The sequence below is a fragment of the Hetaerina americana genome, unplaced genomic scaffold (assembly GCF_022747635.1).
Source record: "Hetaerina americana unplaced genomic scaffold, ioHetAmer1.1.p SCAF_46, whole genome shotgun sequence".
Classification (NCBI taxonomy): domain Eukaryota; kingdom Metazoa; phylum Arthropoda; class Insecta; order Odonata; family Calopterygidae; genus Hetaerina; species Hetaerina americana.
Window position 1 is genome coordinate 238,053 of NW_027287052.1, and position 21,579 is coordinate 259,631.

General features: G+C 37.7%; 1 protein-coding gene across 2 annotated transcripts in view; it reads right to left on the bottom strand.

Annotated features, from left to right (window-relative positions):
* Positions 1 to 5,495: 5,495 nt before the first annotated feature.
* VhaSFD (V-type proton ATPase subunit VhaSFD) overlaps positions 5,496 to 21,579 on the bottom strand; it is a 41,944-nt gene continuing 25,860 nt past the window's right edge. For both annotated transcript variants that reach the window (XM_071591419.1, XM_071591420.1), the window contains 7 exons: positions 20,216 to 20,323; positions 19,144 to 19,241; positions 17,719 to 17,803; positions 17,338 to 17,516; positions 13,227 to 13,454; positions 11,307 to 11,420; positions 5,496 to 6,630 (listed from right to left, as the gene is read on the bottom strand). In XM_071591419.1, the coding sequence (XP_071447520.1) occupies positions 6,540 to 6,630; positions 11,307 to 11,420; positions 13,227 to 13,454; positions 17,338 to 17,516; positions 17,719 to 17,803; positions 19,144 to 19,241; positions 20,216 to 20,323 (903 nt within the window). In that variant the 3' untranslated portion in view covers positions 5,496 to 6,539. The remainder of the gene's footprint in view (positions 6,631 to 11,306; positions 11,421 to 13,226; positions 13,455 to 17,337; positions 17,517 to 17,718; positions 17,804 to 19,143; positions 19,242 to 20,215; positions 20,324 to 21,579) is intronic.

Sequence of the window (21,579 nt, forward strand, 5' to 3'; positions counted from 1 at the left end):
GATGTTCTCCAGGAGTCAGCTATGGTTGACACTTGTCCATTACATTCATCAATGCTGTGATAAGTCATTTTCAGAGCACCATCAAAACTGATTGAAGGATGCTTAGTTGTAATATGATGGCGTTTTGATGCATAAGTACCACCAGACTTGTATGAATACCTAGCCTTGTATGCCAAATTTCACTCAGTTCCTTCTCATGGTTCATGAACTTCACAAATTCCTGTTTTAAGCTAATGTATAAATCACAGCTAGATTCGATTTTTAAATGATTAACAGGATGATCAAGGAAAATAAATTGTTACACATATAACAATCATGCTTATTTTGGAACATTTACAAAATCTCACCTATGGCAGTTATTTATTATACAACTGACACAAAATCTTGTTCAAGTAGTGCAAAACAAATCGGTAAGAGGTGAGATACATAGATTTTACTTTCTTAATGGCATTAACATATGAGCTGGCCGTCGTATAATTCTAATGGAATGCACGAAATGGATGCGAGGGAGATGGGTTGGCGACTACTAGGATCTCTCATGGGGTAAACATATATGACAGATATGCGGAGAAGCTAACTGTAAATGAGATTTCATCATGAGGGTATTTGTAAAATATGATGAGATAGAGAAATGAGAAAGAGCATTGTTCCTTCTCCCATGTTGGATCTCACCTGGAGAATGCAGCTAGTATCTTGCTACCCACTTGAAAGCACTCAATTGAATCATATTGAAAGACAGACAACATGGGCAAATTTATACCTCATGTGCAATGCAATGCATATAATTTAAGCTATGAATCACTTTACTAGGATTTATAATAACATTGATATCACTCTTTTAATGTAAGACATTCAACATGCAAAATAAACATTTGACATCATAACAGCAATCCACCTGCTGAGTCACTAAAGAAAGTAAAACCACTAAAAATTAAGGAAATATATTAATTTCCTATTGCAAATCAATTTTTATCATCAAATGAGCCAACATGTGTAACAGAGCACATTACAATAGAATTTCATATGTATTACAACAATTTCAGAAGAAACTGCAAAGTGAACCAAATTTTTACTGATCAACATCCACATGCATATTACATGATTAGTTTTCACATGAAATAACTTTTGATCCTTATTTATGTTAAAAGTGATTCCAGATTCAATTAATTGATAACACATGGGCAATGAGTTCATTAGGAGTTCATGATCCTTGAGTGACTGTATGAGTAAATGGTGTGAAGATAATTTGATAATCATGAACAATGAGAAAACAACATTTATCCAATTACATCTCCACCAAAGAAAAATTACAGCCTCCCCGCTTTTAAAGATAAATGGGTCCCCTCTTTTAAGTTCTTCTGTGACAAAATTCTTAGGGATGCATATTCATGAGACTCAAAAGGGAAACTCATGTGGACAAATTAAGCCCTTAAGTTGCCATTGAATGTAACCTTTTGAGTGAAAATGTGACCCTGGTTGACAATGGAACAGCTCAGGATCAGTTTATCATGCATTCGTTCATAGTTGACTGAAATATGGAATTGCCATGTGGGGGCACTCATATCATTTCATGTACCTCTTTTGATCGCAGAAATGGGCAGTGTGAATCCTAGCTAACATTCCAAGGGCATGTAGTAGTAGCCCTTGCTTTGAAAATTTTAACTATTCCGTGTATGCATATTTTCTGTTTAATTATTATTGTCCAGCAAAACAAATCCATGCTCTACTTGATAATTAATGCTGATGAAAATGGGTACATCAGAAGAGGGTGTGATGATTCAAGGGTAACTGTCATTAACTCAGCTACAAGCTCCGTTCCAAAAATAGTAGGACTGAGTCGATTAAAAAAATTTATTACCAGAATTGATACATTCAATCAAAGGCTTTCGAAGTATCACCCTTGTGTGTCCACACACCACTGTCAGTGGGTTTTCCAAGCCTCATATGCATTCTGGAAGGCTGCACCCGGAATGCTGGTAAGCTTCCTCACCACGGCCTGTTGTAATGCTTCCACCAAGCCGTAGTGACGTCCTTTCAGCATGGATTTGAGGTATGGGAAGAGGGAGAAGTCTGGTGGGACATTGTCTAAAAATTTGGATCCTCACACATATGGTCGAGAACTCTATCTGCGTGTGAGTTTCCTTTTGTTCATCCGAGAGCACTTGTGGCACCAACTTTGCACACATTTTTCTCATGCCCATATTTTCAGTCACAAGTCGATGCACATCACTTTAAAGGATGCCTAGCTCATCAGAAACCATGCGAAAACTTAATCTGCGATCCCTGTCCAAAAAAGCAATTACTTTGCAAGATTTTGGTAATTTTTGAGGTCGAAGGGCATCCTGAATGTTCAACATCTTCTTTACGCTCCCGAAAAAACTTCTGCTACTCAAAAACACCTGACCTACCCATGGCATTATTACCATAGGCTGCCTTGAGCTTGTCATGAGTCTCTTACCCAGTTTTACCCATACTCATGCAAAATTTGGTGGCGTAGCACTGTTCCAATAACCGGTTCACGATGGAGCATAACGAGGTCACATAATTGAGGTTTTGCAAATGATATGTCTTCCCTGAGACTTCCCCTTGAACCCAGCCAGCGAAACTGCCACCCGTCTACCCGGGAAAAAATAAGTCATAATATTTTTGCAACAAACCTTGTGTGTTTTGAACTCTTGTTATGATAGTGTGAATTTCCTGAAATCATTACCAAGAAAACTAAGGGAAATGGAAAATATTTTGTCACTAAATCCAAACTTCAATTCCTGTGCTAACATCAATGTTATACTGTGGATAAATTCATGTCTCTGTCAACATACAATTTTATTCTATGTAAGCTGTTACTGCTCCCTATTTACTGTTTTCTTTTTTACTTGTGACTATCAATTGTATTCAAACTGTTACTGCAATCGTATTGAGTATACTGGAATATTTGCAATAAATGTGACGTGCTCCCTACATATGTCAAATAAATCTTTTAGGAACCAATAAACATCACCACATCTTATTATACAACTTACCTCTCACCTCCCCTTTCTTTGAAAAATATGCAGTTTCATTCACAGCCAATAATGCAACATATTCCAGGGTCCATGGCAGAATTCAGGAGTTTTTACCATGAAAATAGCACAGAAATCTTGAATGCTTTTATAGCTACCAAGAGTCAGTTTGAACCTGCACATTTGATGTTTAGTAGGAGGGCCAATACCATGTTTCCAAATAATGATGATTTGTTAGAGCCTTGTGTTTATTTTTTCAGAGATTCAGACTAAAATGTGGCGTAGAAAAGACAACGATAAAACTGGTCAAAACAAACTTAACAACTTTTTAAGTAGTCACCTTGTGGTTTAGCATGTGGTGCTTACTATGTTTTCCCTATGCTCGACTGCTGACGCATAAGAGCAGTTGTTTTCCATTCATACATTCACATGGCTTATTTAATTTTTGTGCAATCATAGATGTAATTATCCTGTGCTGACCTGCACATTATTGTCCTATAGATTGGCTGGATATTGTGTTCCATCATTTTCACTTATGTATGTTTCTTCCTTTAAGTAAGAAGCTGGCATTTTGTGCAGTTCCAGAATACGGCAATATGTATTCTATAGGATAACTATCCAGTGAAATGAATTTCCTTTACAAGAAATAATGTACGAGTAGAAATGCCAGAAATTATGTAATGTATTAAAATGCTGGGTTTTATTTATCGATTTACAAAGGACTTCTGCAATCTAAATTTCCTAAGAATTCTATTTCCCACTCTTGTTCGGCCCACTCTGGAATATAACTCCATAATTTGGACTCTTTCATATAAAAACCACCAGAGCTACATTGAGGGAGTTTGACACAAATTCTTAAAATTATCATACAGAAAACTTGACTATTTTTCTTATGATTTACCATATGATGATGTTATGTAATTGATAAATTTAATTACCTTACTCCATATGAGCAACGTCGTTGACTTAAAAGAGTCTTAAATGAGCTTTGAAACTGTCTTGTGGACTGCCCTGTTCTCCTTGAGTCGTTATGTCTCAATGTGTCTAAACTTAATACAAAAGAAAATAATTTTTTAAGTGTTTAAATTTGTAAAAGAAATTACACCCACTTCAGTTCAATTAAGAGGATGATGAGGCAATATAATGAACAGCCAGGTAACATTAATTACTCATCTCTCCTTAATGGTGCAAATGACCTCAGCTGTATATTGCCTTTTGTAATTACAACATCTACAACAAATTATCTCCTAAATTCCCAAAACTTTTGGGCTAACAGACCCTAAAAACACAGCCTTCCCTTCCCACAACCCTTCATGACAATCCACCTTTCCCATCGTGCCGCAGTCACTAAACCCCTCTCCCCGCACAAACCACGCACTGGTCATTTAGTACACAACGTTTACCCAAGTTATTTTGTCCAACTTCCACCCCCCCTCCCCCCTTTCACCTGCCCACCAACATGTGACTGAGATATGAAATGATTGTATTTGGACTCCAGCCGTCACCTATGCCTCTTCTTATACACACATGTAGCCAAAAGATGCTCTTCTCTCTCTTTACTTGATAATACATCAAGGTAACACGTCATATACCAATAAACATTCTCTAGACAAATATGCCATTCTCATACTATGGAACATTGGCATAAATATTAGCAATGGTACAATATCCCAGTTTATCTGACAACACAAAAAAGACCCAAGTTATTGTCCCATTACTTCAAATGCAATTTATGATTCTAGTCCACAATAAGAGTGAGAAAAACTGCTATTGTGGGAATAAAATCATCTGTGTCAACAACAACCAAGTTAATGAAATTTGTTGTCTCCAGCTTAACTTTATGGAATTTATACAACATATTGAAATGAAATAAGTAACTTAGTAATTCCACACACACTTTATTTAGAAAACGTTGATTATTACTAACTTATTTCATTCCAACCAAGTTAATGTCTTACATTCTGCTTTAATTAGCATTAAACAACTTTTATTAAAGAAAATATCCGCATATAATCCAACCTTAAAATGCAATGATAACCTTCATATGATTAAAAATGAACTTTATATAATTGCTTTCATGTACATATGTGGTTTCTATGAGTCTGACCATTAGAAATCCACAATAGTGAATTATTGTGTTTGTCAATCCTACTGATAGGAGAAGAGTGGATCAAAGCACTGTGGATGAAAGAAGGGCAATAAAATCAATGGTCAGTAGATGTGTAGCAATTTCAAGGGCGGTTTGCAAGAGGACTTGACCTTTGCCAAAAGGCTCAGTCCAGTTTCAGAGGAGTAATCCATGAATAAGTGAGCAGCAAGGAAATGTATCAATTGAGTTCAGTCGATTCGGTGAGTTCATATTTATGAAACAAAACAGCTCAAGCCAGTTTTGACTCGTAGTTTCATTTCAAATCTAGCTTGGGTTCAATTGTGACATTTTTACCATCAGACATCCTCTTTAACTCCTCCGATAATTTCCAATCATTACAAAATAGCATTTAAGCAAACAAATTTATTTCTCACATATCTACTGTACACCAAACTTTGATTCCAAGGAATAAAAGCATTTCAACATTATTTACAATAACATTATGAACACCATCATATCTAGCCAAGTTTAATCTTAACAAACACACCACGATTTTACTACAATGCAAGGAGACACTTTCATTCTTTACACTATGATAGAGGGTTGCTTTACACATATATCTGGAATGTTGTCATTAATTACATTTTGTACAATAACACCCAACTTTAGTTTCAAAACTAATGAAATACATAAAAAAACATCTTTGTGTACACGGCAAGCCATATCCACAAACTTAAGGTTCAGAAGAATGGAGGCAAAAGATAATTCAATGGAAAGGATGGAATTAATAATGACCTTAAATATATATACTGATTACTTAAAGAGTTCACCAAATTAAATCAAGATTGATTCCTTGATACAGAGATCATCCATAAATTAAATTATGAACAATCAGTGCGTTGCAAAGGCTTCAAAATTTTCTGATTTGATCAAAAACACAAGAATACCAGACACTGGTTATTATTTTAAAATACACAAGGAACTCATCAAGTAAGATTTACAATTCAAAATTACCCTATGACAGAAATAAGACAGTTCAAGGAAAAGGTTTGTAGGAAAAACTTTTACAGACTTTGCAGCAAAAATTGTAATTAAGGATTCACCAAATAAATGTAAATTTATAAATGAGATTTGTGCATAAGCAGTATTATACAAGAAGGGTCAATTGGCCAAAGAAATTGCTTTCCCAAACTATTCTGCATATAAACAGCACATTAAACCACTTGGAAAAGCGGAACAGCACATAAGATTAGATGCGAGTCACACCCTTGGTCCTGGAGGTCGATTCGCCCTCTGAATATGCCCTCACAAGACACACGAGAAAATTAATACTAGACTCCCTCGCTCATACCTACCACCACCCTCCAAGCATCTGACCATCCTGGGCATCATTCACTTTCCGTGGCACTGACCTCGTACTACACACTCTCCTCTGCAGGCCCCAATCGCAATTAAGCCTTGGCTGTGAGGGCAGATGATCCACCCTGTGCTGGTTTGCCACCCTGCGTTTGCTCCTTTTCCAGCTGTCGACCCAAATACTCCCTGCAAAGGAATATACATACGCTATGAGGACAGGGTGCAGTTTACTTATCCCCATTGATCATAGGCTGCAATCCTCTCTTCACAACATCTCTGCCATACCGTACGTCCTACATATCCCACAGTCAGAGGACACAATGCTACATGCAAGCACTGCCCAATGCGCAGGAGACATGGAATTGATTAAAATGCACCATCTCCACGTGCTGTACCAAAGGTAGATACGTTTGTGTTTTTGTTGAGTTCACCCTAATGATTATCGGACTGCGAGTTAACCAATTATGCTGCATTTCCTCTAGTAAGGTGTAGCCCTGTGATTGGGCAGACCCTCGTGGAGGGTGAAACAAAAAGGAAGAAATGCTTAAGAGAAACTGGCATGAACAAATAAGTAATAATGATAACTATTGCTCAGGTCTTTGACCATTAAGAGTGCCTTTGTTGCACAGGTTGAAGCTTGACAGATATGTTAAAAACCCCAGCATCACCCAGAGTGACTATAATACCTCCAGCATATCATTCATTATATATGAAATGATTTGCCTCAAGAAAATTGAAATTTTTATTAACTTGAGTTCAGGCTAATTTCACCTAAACATTATTTTTGTGACATTTTGAATGTAAATTTGGGTTGAATGCAAGCTTAAGTTTCACAGTTCCACTTTAATTCTTTCTTTCTAGATCCTCTGCGTACTCGCAATTAGTTATAAAGGCAAAAGTAGTTGTTGTTGCCTGTGTGTAGATGGAAGGGGGAATGGATTAAGGAATGAAGAAATTGCCAACTTTCATAGCAACACGTCAAATGACCATGATTTCTCAATCAGTGATTCGGAGAATAACTCAAGAGGAGAAGAGTTAGACATTAGTTTAACTAAAATGCCATCCTCCAAAGGCTGTGCAAGTGCGATTGACAGGTGAGAGGGATAATCCAGAGCATCTTCATCAAACTACGCTGCAATTATAGGCTTGGCGCAAGCTGCATATCATGTAACTGTACTGTGTAGTCTTATTTTTTCATGAACATTCAGCTGAAGCCAAACCAAAGATACCAAAACCAAAAGATAGGTTTAACAGTCGCCCAAGAGAAGATCCCCAAATTAATGAGGAAGAAATTGTGGCAACCAACCTTGCTTGCACAAATGAAAGCATTTCTACTGTGTGTTTTGAATTGTCCCATTAAATGCAGAATTCCCCATATCCTGCAACCTAAAAAAAGTACCTCTTGCCCCAAACCAGGCAAAGACTCTTCTGACTCCAACTCATACAACCCCAATTTGCCTTCTCCCTTCCCTCACCAAACTACCTGCTGAATGCATCATATTTTGGCCCGTCCAGCCACTCAGTAATCGAGGAAAATGACATCCTCCATCCAGAGCAGATGGGTTTCCGCAGACAGACGTCCAGAGTTCACCAAATTGTTCACCACTATCAACTCATTTCATGAATAATAAACAATTAATTTCGATTCTTTTCTGCTTCTACAAATAGAGTTTGCATTCCCGATTGCTTCATTCCACGATAGAAGAAAAGATGAAGGTGATCCACAATCCTAAACAATGTATACATAATTTTCTTTGAGCAAACCAAATCTTGTACATGATTTATTTTTATTGGCATGAAACACATTATCGTATTTTACTTTAATTTGTATGCAAAAAGTTGTTTCACTAATCGAGAATTTCACTTTGCAAGAAAGATCACGGAATGGATGACGCCCGTGTCATGAGGTTCCACTGCATCATGTTTTACATCTATTTATATGGAAAAAAGTGTTTTGCTAGATGAATTTTTTGTTGACGAATGAGAATTCTCAATGAATTATGCTCATTAAGTGAGGTTCCACAGCATTCCCTCTCTCCAAAATTCACTTGATATATTCTAACTTCACCCTCAATAGTGTCCTATCATTCCAAATTATCATGATACCATTCCCTTCTATCTCTGTGTTGTTTTTTTGCTACAATATGTTAACGTTAACCTTGCTCAATGGGACGTAATGACTCGTTAACGTCCCATTGAGCAAGGAAAAATTCCAATCAGAATTGGAATACATAAAATGAACCGCCGCTATAAATGGTTACAATCCAAACATTATCGACAGGATCCTCAAAAAACAAAAAACTTATTCAAGGCAGCACCACATTATTACCCGCTGGCAAAAAGAAATACCTAAAATTACCTTTCCACCCCACACTAACTAAAGGACTCGCTCCCATTTTCAAAAAACACGGTAGAAAACCTATATTCGTCACCAACAACAAACTCAAAACACTTTTAGGAAACCCAAAAGATGCCATTGGTCCACTTCAAAAACCAGGCATATACGAGATAAACTGTCCCGAATGTGACCAATCATATTTGGACAAACACGTAGAAATATCCTCACACCATTTAAAGAACACATGGCTTGCTACAAACTAGGACATACCAAAAGATTGGCAGTTGCGGAATATATGCATCAACACTCACACAAAATTGATTTGAAAAATTTAAAACTCATTGGCACAGCACCGAACCACTTATTAGACTATTACGAAAGCATCCACATCCACTGCTCAAAAAATAAACTCATGAACCATGACAAGGGCCCCATCCCATCATCCTTAATCTCCATAACAAAACACCAGAACCTTTCCACTGGGAAAAATCACCACTAATGACTAGGCCTCCATTGTCACCTGCGCACTGCTTATCGCCCCCTCCCACCCACCTTTCCCTGGCCACCAAAACAACTCAAATCCCTAACATGACCATTCCCCACACCCCCCATCCTAACTGACTTTTCACCACAACTCTCTTCCCCCCCCCCCCCCTTTTGTTAACCGTTACACTACACACAGTATATATAAGTCACCACACATGAGATGGCATCATTCCTTCTCTGAAGAGGACTGCTTTGCAGTAGAAACGCTGCGTCAGCTTCCGGGCACTCCCCTTACCCTTCCACAAAGCGCGAGTCACAGTACTCACGTCGGAAGAGATTCCACGGTAGACCTGTGAGTGAGTGAGTGAGTTTTGCAAGGGTTAAGGCGTCTTCGCATAACGAAGCAAGTGAGTGATTGGCGAGCCACATGGCGCAGAGGGAAACCTCTCGAAAGCCCTGGTCGTGTGAGTGCATGCGACTAGCAAGGATCAATGCTGCATAGTAGATCCAAGCTAGAGAGTGCATGATTAATTTTCATTTATTATTATTCTAATTTTTATTTTATTACGTGCATTTGAGTGCTTGAGAATAGCAAGGATCAATGCTGTATCGTATATCCAAGCTAGAGAGTATGTGATTTATTTGCAGTTTTCCATTTCATTGTTCTAACCGTTTGCGGTATCTATTTATTTTAATTATTTTTAGTTTTTTTTATTATATTTTTACTGGTTTTATTTTCAGTTATTAATTTATTTTTATAATTTTTATTGATTTACTGCTTATATCTTCTCTAATTTCCCCCACCCATCCTTTGCACATTTATAAGAGTACGGCTGAGGTTGACTCTTCCCAGTAAAAGCCTCTTAGTTGTTGCCAAAGCACATTTCCATATTTCACGTCATATTTTCCAGGGATTAAGTAATTGAGGTGTTTACCCTTCCTCAATAGTGTTTTTAACATAAGATCATCCCTCAATGGTCACCTCACAGGGGTCAGATGCCTCTGAAGTTGTTTCACTGAGGAAATGATGCCTCGTCGGCTACTTTTCATCATGAACAACCCTTACAAGGAGCAAACATCATTGCTCCCACCAGCGTAGCCCCACATTAATGCTGTAGTCCACAGGGAGGGCTAGTGATTGGGTGCCAATTTATTAAACGAACTATCTAACTCTGTAGAGAATGTTAATTGAGATTCATTTAAAACTTAAGCGTCACTTCTGCCTGACTCAAAGTGTTTTTGGATTCTTTCCATGTTGATTAACCCTGATGGATGACTGTTTCGCCACCTGGAACGCAAATCCAATGTTGACTATCAGGCTTAATCAACTTGGAAAGAATCTGAAAACTCATGAGCCATCGTTTAATCATCACGGAAGCCTTCACATCCACTCCTGGCTGCTATAAAAGGTATTTTGATAAATCCAAGAAATTATTGATGCAGAATTTCAGTGATCTCACCTTTTGAATGACTTTTCAATAGAAATAATCAATTAGTGCTCATAATTTTTCATCATATTGATTAGGTGTTTCCATTTCATGATTAATTAAGCAATTGTAATTCCAGCCCTTCAAATTAATTTTAAAACACAAGCCTGTAGAAATTTATTCACAGACTCGGGTGAAAATTACGTTCGTGCTTAAATGATATAATTACAGATAATAATACCCAAAAGAATGAAAACAGTTAAAGTATAAGAAGATTCAATACTTTTATATTTTTATTTAAAATATGCAGTAAGGTTGGAAAAAATTAATTGATTTCATATTCTGCACAAACACTTGGTGCAAAGGCATGGCCTCAAAAAGCCCACAATTCAACTGAGATTATACATACAGTTAACTCTTGATTATCCATGCCGATGGGTGCATGATGAAGCAAGGTTAATGGAAGAGTTTACTGTATGTATCGCAAGAAAAACTCTTTGCACTGAAGATGATAAATAGTAAACATCTAGGATTGCTAGTATGGTGGTATTTAAGAGATTTCTTCAAACATGTTCACAATGCAATCAATGTTTTATCACATATTTCCTCACCAGTTGTGGACCATAAGCTTCTGTACCGCTAACAGTGCTTCATACCGAACATTTGGATCATTGTGCCCAAGGAGCTGCATGACCAGCTGCTTTCCACCCAGTTGCTCTATAGCCCTGAAAAGTTTTAATTACACATTAGCATGCTGTTGTATGAATAAAAGAAAAATATACATGTTTAATGCTAGGCACAGTTTATGTTGTAGGAGATAGATGGCGTTGTTTTTAATTCAGGAAAAATTAGGAAGCGATGGGAGGCGTTTAAGGTGGTCATTTATTGGTAACGTAGTATGGACTCCCTTCAAGCAATTATCTCTTCCCTCAATGCAACATCTTCTGTTTCCTTCACATCCAAAGTTTCCTCCACTCAAATCACACTTTTAGATGCTCAAATCTCCAAGAGACAATGTCATTGATAAGAGTCGTGAGTTCAGTTCTGGAGCCGAAACTTCAACTTGGGGGGAAGGGAATGTCCATAATGATGAGCATTCGGGGCAAATGCCCGTCACTGAAGAAGAACTGCTGAGTTCAACTGACTAACTAATTAAGAGTGATCAATGCATTACACTGGATGAAAACAGTGAACAGTTCACTGATATTTCATTCTCAATCATTCATTAAACTTTCTGATGTATGGGAAAAAAGGTGGGTCCATCGCTGGCTACTGATTAACACAAAAAGAAGTATATGGATGCAGCAATGAATTTTCTGGAGCATTATTCTGATGAAAGAGACTCTTTCTCAACTCAAATTGCCACCGGAGATGAAACAGAGGTTCTTTTTTTGCAACACCTGGGTGTAAATGATTAATCAATCGAGTGGTATCACGCCACACCAACCAAACCAAAAAAAATTCAAGACGGCAGCGTCTACTCGAAAATTCATGGCAACCGTTTTCTGGGATCGATTAGGTGTACTGCTCATTGATTTTATGCCCTGTAAAGCTACTATCAATGCTGACACAATTTGCAACACATTGAAGAAATTACAGAGGGTGATTCGAAATCAATGGTGAGGTCAATTGTCTATTGGCATCATCATATCGGCCAACACGACAATGCCAGGCCTCATGCGGCCGAGGAAACACAACAACTTATTCAAAAATTCAAATGAGGAATTTTCAAGTATCCACCCGACAGCCTGGACTCGGCTCCTTCAGAGTTTCATTTCTTTACAAAACTAAAAAGACTTTTTGGCAGGGATGAAATTTCAAAGTGATGAAGAACTAAAAGAAGCGGTGACTACTTTTCTCAACGTACTCGAGGCAGAGGAACATGAAGCTGGAATACAAAAACTCATCACTCATTATGAAAAATGTTTAAATTTGCATGGAGACTGCGTAAAGAGGAAATTTAACATTTTTAGTTAGCAGATAAAATATTTTTTTAAGAAAATAATAACTACTCTTTCTTTCAATTCCAAAATAGGTGCTACTTTCCAGATGGCCCTTGCATGTTCTTCTCTATTAGTGACCTCATTACCAATTGCTATGACATCACACGTGCATCTTCCCTTTCTGAACCCAAACTGGTCATCCCTTGAGTTATCATTAGTCCTGTACCACTTACTGACAGTGCTTTCACCTTCCTTTTCATTTCACCAATTTTGCCTCTCCTTTGTACTATGATAAGCATAGATCAATATTGTTAATTCATCATTAAAATGCATGGTTAATGATAACCCATTCAAGTTTTCATGAAATGTCTAAGAAAATTTAATGCATTCTAATCTTTCACCTGATATTTAAATAAAAATGTACATTTTACCAGAAACATTGTACATACTCCCAATAATTGCATGCAGCTAATGTAATAAATGTTTATGCTAAATAATATCATGACTTTTCATCTTTAAATATTGGGTATTTAATTAATTATAGTCATAATTATATGCATGATCTTTCTGAAATGCATCTGGACTTACTTCTTCCCCCGGGGATAATGCCGGACAAATTCTCCAACGTCGAATGATGCCACTGACAGCACAAGAGGATCAGTGCTGGTTTCCAGGAGGCGAACCAGGATCCTCAGCAGTTCCATGTTGCGTTCGACGAGGCGAGGAGCATTCTCACGCCAAAACTTTGCAGATTTGTGCACCGGTGTCCACTCCAGTCTTCCGGATTTCACCTCTGTGGCATACTCGTCAAAGGAGCTGCAAGTGAGCGGAAAGAAGGAATGTGAGAGAGTCCCATGGGCACATCAAAGGATCAAGAAAAACCAGGAGCAGTGAACAGAGAGAATTACCCTCATCGAACATTCATTAAATTTTGGGCACCAATAAAGCTACTCTCTGACATACACAAGTGCCACCTTAACGTAAAGCCACCTGGGATCAACTAATATGACAACTGCATTCATGTATGTAGACATCAGAGATGTGAAGTTTTGAGGAAAGAGTTTTAAGTCAACTGAATAACTCAAATCAATGCATGCGATTTGATAAGACAAAAAAATGTACTCCCTAGAATAAACGCAATCAGATGGCTCAATAAATAACTGATTTTGTGATGTTGACATCTTGTAGTAGTACTTTTCATGGGAGGCGACTGACAGCTAAGGCCATTTGTGCCATTAGGGATACATGGGAAAGGATGAAGGGTGGTGAGAAACCTGGTGTCAGCATTAGCCTGCTCTCAACGAAAGGTGCCAATGGGTCCACAGCTTAATGTCCCATCTGATGGACAACGTACTCACTCAAAGTGCCCTTCACAAAGCACCTCAAGCAGGGATCAGGACATCACCGAAAAATATCTGTCGTCACCGGGATTTGAACCCAAGTCCTCATGGTGGGAAGCCAGTACGTTAGCCAATGCACCATCCCAATCCCCTTGACATTGTGATAAGGCCCAAAATGTCATATGTATTAGCTCCAAATCATCTGCTCACAATGTTCAAACTATACTACCTTGATCAAAAATTTCCCGGAATTTATTCAGAAAATTAAAAATACAAGTTTATTCATCTAAATCTATATTGTCCCCTTCAAAGTAATCCCCATCGACTGCAACACACTTATGCCAGCGCTTGATCCAATCCTCGAAACATTTTTTATATTCGGTTTTCGGTATGTCCATCAGTGCTTCCTGCGATTTTTCCATTACTTCCTCTCGGCTGCTAAAACGCGTTCCCCGTAATGGTTTTTTAACTCGATTGAACAGAAAGAAGTCACAGGGAGCCAAATCAGGTGAATTCGGTGGCTGTTGGATGGTATTTGTTGCATTTTTCGTCAAAAAATTACGAATAATGATAGCACTGTGCGACGGTGCGTTATCATGGTGCAAAATCCACGAGTTTTCTGCCCACATTTCTGGTCTCTTTCGGCGAATTGCTTCACGCAAACGTCTCATAACGCCCAAATAATACTCTTTGTTTACTGTCTGGCCTTCTGGCAAATATTCATGATGCACTACACCGTTGTAATCCATGAAAACCGTCAGCATTGCCTTCTTTTTTGACTGAAAACGACGTGGTTTTTTTGGTCTCGGCTCATTTGGTGAACGCCATTCACTTGCCTGATGTCTGGATTGCGTGTCGTACTCATAAACCCACGTCTCGTCTCCAGTAATGATCCTTTTGATGAATGTGGGATCGGATTCAGCCTCGCAAATCATGTCTTTTGCGACGTCAACACGGTCTCTTTTTTGCATGAAATTGAGGTCTTTTGGCACCAACTTTGCTGCTACACGACGGAAACCCAAATCATTAACCACAATGTCTTGGGCGGATCCATAGGCAATGTTCAAGTCCTCCGCTATTTCTCTGATGGTTAATTTGCGGTTATTGACCAACATTTCTTTTACTTTATCAATTTTTTCACCGACTTTCGATGTCGATGGTCTGCCACTGCGTTCATCATCTTCGATTGACTCACGACCACTTCTGAACCGCTCGTGCCACTGGTAAACGACCGTTTTTTTTAGAGAATCGTTGCCGAAACACTTTTCCAACATTTCCAACGTCCGTGCGCCACTAAATCCGTTTTTTACGCAAAATTTAATACAAGTTCGTTGTTGCAAATTTAAATCCATTTCTGCAATTGTAAAAAATCGCCAACACACACAGAGATAGATGTACTCTTGGCTACGTAACTTTTGCAAATGTCAAGTTATGACACTAAGATTTAAAGGGAATATCAACAACAGATGTACCAATTTAACAAAAAAAACAGAACTCAAATCGGAACGATGGGAGCGCCACACGGTGGTTATTCCGGGAACTTTTTGATCAAGGTAGTATTCCAAATTTTCCCAAAAATGAAAGATCCAAAGATTATGGACTTGATGCTCTCGAGGAGTTGGAAATTTCAAAAACCAATCTTTGCAATTGTGAAATTGTTAACAAATTTTTATAAGGTCCCCTCCCAATCCACCCATCCTAGACCTTCCATTTTTCACTATCGAAGTGCTCACAAATGGTGAGAGTACTTTGCTAATTCCTTATCTCTCACCACCCACCACTTCTTCATCTTCCCTCTCACACCTTCTCTCCTCATTGGTTCCACTGACACCATCCCTTCTTTTGATTAGTTGCACTTTGTAACATTCAGACAGTTCGAGTGTACATATACTGATATCCTGACAGGGGTATCTGTATAAATTTGAACCTTCTGAGTGCAAATCTTCCAATGATGACATCTTACATTGAAACCGAAGTTGTGTTCTAAATAAAAAATATTGCCTCCAATAATGAAATTTCAAAATGCTGCGGGAGATGCCGCAACAGTAATTTTTAACGGAGCCATCTGCTGAATGTGAATTACAATGTAATGAAAAATGATTTTTACACTCTGAAATCATATCATTGGAATAATCAAGTTTTGGTGCAATAATCCAACAAGAAAAAGTTGTGATGAGACAGCAGCTGAGGAATTAAAAACTGTTCAAGTATTTCATTAAAAATAAAGAATGTCCCAGCATTATAAAGATTTAATCTCAAAAATAAATTATCCATTTCATTATGATTACGACATCTATTGGTGCTCTGTACGGATACACCAGGTAATTTATATTCTTCCAGCAATGAGCAATTACGCTTACTGCTAGAGCTGAAAAATGAAATACCATTAAATAATTTAAAGGAAAAAATTAATTATAGCTTTAATTTACATACATTTGTTTTAAAAAAGAGTATTGCTGTAAAAAATTACTAAAAAAGGTTGAAATTGATAATGAATACGAGTTAATGTTTAGAACCAGAAAATATCTACACTTGGATTAGGATGGGTTTGAACCACTTATGTGTAGTGTAAATCCTCAAATTTACAAAAACAGAAAAACATTATGTCAAGAGAAACGGATATTTATTGGGCAAAAAAAAGTATAAATGTTTGTTGTGATGTTATCTGCACCAATCTTGAATCTTTGCTGCAACTGGCACTTGAGCAGTAACTATCGGTAAGACTTAACTCTCTTTCACATCATGTGCCTGACATGTAAGATGACTTTTGAATTTCGCCAAATAAGAATGAGATTTCTTGGATGGGATTTTATTTGCGGTGGACAGGGATGATGAAGTGGGGGAGGGGTGGGGGTGAGGAGTAGGGTGGGGTGGGGCGGGAGAGGATTGAAAGGTGTTAAAATGGAGCCTCAATGGGCTCCATCGATCATTAGAGAATTCCTCGACGATAGACACACGCAGGACTAGGTGGGCATTCATGACACTTTCAACATGTACAAACAGCGCAAGATAATGGGTGGTCACCATGGAAAACATGGTGAGGTGGAAGGCAAGAGTATAGATAGATAGATAGATGAGGGATGAAAGATATTCAAGGGAGGATCAAAAGAAAAGGGAAAAGAGAAAGAAAAAAATGGAAGAGATATAATGCCGTTTCGATCGCACGGCCATCTTTATTAGGCTATGTATGATTACCAAATAACCACACAACTGACCATGGGGAACAAACAACTACAGAAGTGGATAGAAAAGGGGGTGATAGCAGATAGGGGAGTGTAGATCTGTAGTGCCATGAGACCGAAGATGGAGAAGAATTAGTAAAATAATATGAGCTTAGGACACTAATTAGAACTACTCACCTTAAATCTTGTACAGACGTCTGGAGTTTTTCATTCAGATATGCAATATCTGACGATATATCCTCATCATCAAATTTCCTTTGCTCCAGTATTGATAGCTGCTTCAATACTTTACACTGAACCATGGCTATGCAATGCTCTTTGGCTACAGCTCCATCTTCCACTTTCTCAATCAAGTTCTGGAAAAATCCATTATTTCATAGGCATTCAATAAGTTATAATAATTCAAACAGGATCTAAACTAAGGGTGATTTGAGATAGTTTATAAATTAATGAAAAAACATGTAAGCAAGATAAAGATAGCCTACATTATAATTCACAACATATAAATGCGTTATTAAACCTAAAGAACTCAAATAGCTTAAGGCAGTCATTTCTTACCCTGAACACTGCCAAAATGATCCGTGTTACTTTCTCCTTCACTGAATCACTTAATATATCGGCCAGAATTGGTATAACATTGTACCTAAAGGAGAAAATGTTTACTTAATATCATCACAAGTTACAGAGATTGATGGGGGGAAATTTACAATCACAAAAACTCACTGCCCTTACTTGATACTACTCCTTGAGCATTGTAAAGAGTCAAAATACTGTCTCAGTCAGAAGCTAGAGATGGTAAAAATAAGGTAATACTAGCACCTTGAGGTACTTAGATTTCCTTCAACTTTAGTTATTCTTTCACTCCTTCAGCTATATTCTGTGTTATACTCCTGGGTGCTTCAGTGCATACTCATTGCACAATGCCTTACTTCACGTGTTAAGTTTATTTTGAGTGCATAACTTGTGTTCCGATGCAATGGCTTGTTATGGGTTAATTTTTCTCAGGATATTTTTCATGTTGATGGGGTCATGTCAATTTGATTCAATAATTAGAAATTCATGCCATGTGGCATTAAAAGTAATTAATCATCCATTAATTTTCCATTTTATTCACGATATTGTTTGTTTTCATGTGAAACCTTCCAAAACAATGACAGCTAAACATTTCCCTTAAGACTAATCAGAGACAGAGTTAAAACAAGTCAATCAAAAAGGTTGCTATTTATGCTATTTTATTTTCACTTTGGAAATAAAGTTGGTATGCATGGTTGGTTCATCCTCCATGATTTTTAAAACTGCTTATCCACACTTTTATTTTTATAATGTGTTACTGAATTTTCAGATATACATATTTGAAAAAACCCTGACATCCAAGAGTACCAACAAGCAAGGAAAGGTCGACAGCATTGGCTGAAGAAGTGGAAGAAATGTCATTCGAGAGTTTTTCAGATGAAAATTTACTTGTTAAGGAAAGAGCAATCTATTGACGTTCACACAGAAATAAGTGTACAGGAGGATGATGAGAACAGTGCTATTGAGAGCCACTCTGTATGGGACAATACCTTTAATTGTAGAGGGAAGAGGAAACATTTTTTAGGCACTCATGGTCCGAAAATAAGTGCAGAAAATATGAAAAATCCATAGAATTGGATAAATGATAATTCCGTGGATGCAGTTTAAGACAATATTTCAAAATGCATGTAAATTTTACATTCTTCAGGCATTGCCTTAGACATACGACTTTATTGGCCACAATCATTTTGTTATAGGACACCATTGTCACTAATTTATCATGCTTTTGAACTTCGATAGAGGGAGGCTGTGGAATTGGAAAATATCTTGTGCCGAATATATGTGGAACTGTGATGCATAATACCTTTGCCATTAAATTCAACAAAACATAAGAGAGGGAGAGAATGATGGCCGAGTGAAATGCGAGGAGCTAGCCACACTTGGTCATGCAATCAATACATCTGCACTTACTTGTTCATCTTTTCTGCCAGGACAGGATTGAAAGTGAGGACCCAAAGACAAAAAGTTAACTGGTACTGCACCTGGAAGTTAACCCTTCCAGAAAGCACCTGTTGGAAATCAGAAAGGCACTGTTAGAAAGTCATTACTCAAGAGATATACATTTTATCGCTATACATACACTTCCAAACTTCAATGCAATAATTTCAGTGTAAAAATCATTCGCCTTGACCGGGATTCGAATCCGGATCCATTGATGTCCGGCCGAGTGCTTTAGCCAGTTAAGCTATCGAGGCGTCCTCTTAAACTCTGAAATTTTGGGGGCTTTAAAGGAACAATATGTTGTGGCGAAATAGCGTACATAAAATGTCGCAGGCATTCGCAGTCGTACGCAATGCGCCACAGTCCACGAGGTTAAGGTCAACTTTTAAACAGTTAGGCTGTTTATTCCTTATACCAATTCCAAAGCAACTGCGGGAGATGCTGCAACAGTAACTTTTAACGGAGCCATCCACAAGGTGAATGATTTTTACACTCTGAAATTATTGCATTGAAATCCATATTAGCAGATGACTCCATTAACAGTTACTGTTGCGGCATCTCCCGCAGTTGCTTTGGAACTTCCAATCATGTACAAAATTCTAATTAAGAGGTAACACTATGGAATGAGACTGTTTTGCCGTGCAAAATTCTAATGCCTTTAGTCATTACAGCTGAGTAAATAGGGGGTTGCAGTTTACAGGTAGGAATACAATAGCAATATGATAAAAAGAAATAGCAATGAATAGGGAAATCAGCATTTAACTTAAAATATTCTTAGGTGACATAGAAAAATCCATTAATTAATTAACTTATACTAATCCAATTCCCTTATGGCCCACTTAAGAAGAAGCATTCCAAAGGCAAATCTGGAGAGCTGAAAGAAATGTTTTTTTTTAATTATTGGTAACTAATGTTGCATAAAAACATTTCTGCATCATGGTGTAAAATGTGAAATGGATGTATACTGAAAGACATGATATCTTTGTTGATTCATGGAGGCAATAAAGGATTACCGATATTTCTACAGCGACAAACTTTATACCTGAAGGAGTGTGGAGATGCCATCAACGGAAACAAACGCAAAGCGGTACTCGTCAATGCGCAGCATCATCTGCATGCACCGTGCCACAGACTGCATGTACTCATTGGCCTGGATGTTCGGGGGAGAGAGAGAGAGAGAGAGGGAGGTTGAGACGAGAGCCAAAGGAAACAACACAAATCATTCTTTTACCACTACACCCTACAGATTCTATATGGGGTTCAGATTCATTGTTTTTTATGGCAGGGCTTTAATGCACGAGTGGTCTTCACAAAAGTGCTTGGTAGTATAGGCCACAAGGCTAGGAAAATTACCCTGAACAAATGCAACTCCTCAGCTTAAGGAACAACCTTGTCCAGAAAATGGGGTAAATTCTCTCAGAGTTTTACCGTAATATGCAGCAGTCATTCTACAACTTATTCTCTCAAAAAACCCTGGGACTGCACCCAACATTACTCCACAATAACTTATGCTAATATATTTGGGTTATTTTTTGGAATAATGTGATGCTGTCGTTTCTGAAAGGATATACACAATAGAGCAATATATCGGAAAATAGTATTGCAAGATGAACATTTGAACTGAACCAACTAATGGTGAAATTTATTATTTACCTGGTACTTCTTCATTCAATTTACCATGTTAGTTACAAGTTCCAATTTACCTAGTTTGCTCCTAAACATTTATTTGCTGGAAAACTACATGGCGTCCCAGAATGCATCATCAATGTATACATAAAACTCTGCAAACTGTGATAGATCCACAGTCTCTGTGCATCCATCACAGATGGTTTATTTGCCAGCTATTAATGATGAACTCCTATTTGAGTATTCAACAGCTAACAGTTTAATATATGCAGCTTAAATTCAAATTTGGGTGGAGATTTTTCAACTCTACATGAGACATAGATTGGGCACTGAAGCTCAACTTAATGCAGCTTCTTCCTCCCTGATGGTCCATCATGGTTTTCCACTCTTCTGCCTTGATTCAAGATAATCATCACATTCTATATGCCCTCTCAACCAATTATAGGTTCTTTTTTAGTGAATGTTTACATTTTAGTTCCCTTGCCTCTTTGAAAAACCCTTCTAGTCATAATACTGTGTTTTTAGAGAACTTAGGGCAATAAATGATCACTTCTTTCCTGATTTCTGGTCTTTTGCATGCTCACTGTACTCTTTGCTTCCTCCTCCTACCAGAAATGACTGGTAGAAACTTAAAGAAATGAGAATGTAAAGGACATACTTGTACATGGGATACTGGACTTCATGAAATGTGGGAAGCTTTTTATTTGCTTGCTATATCTTGCCCTGTATCTGCCATCCTAGTATGTACACTTAAAAATCATGTACATGCTATGATTTTTG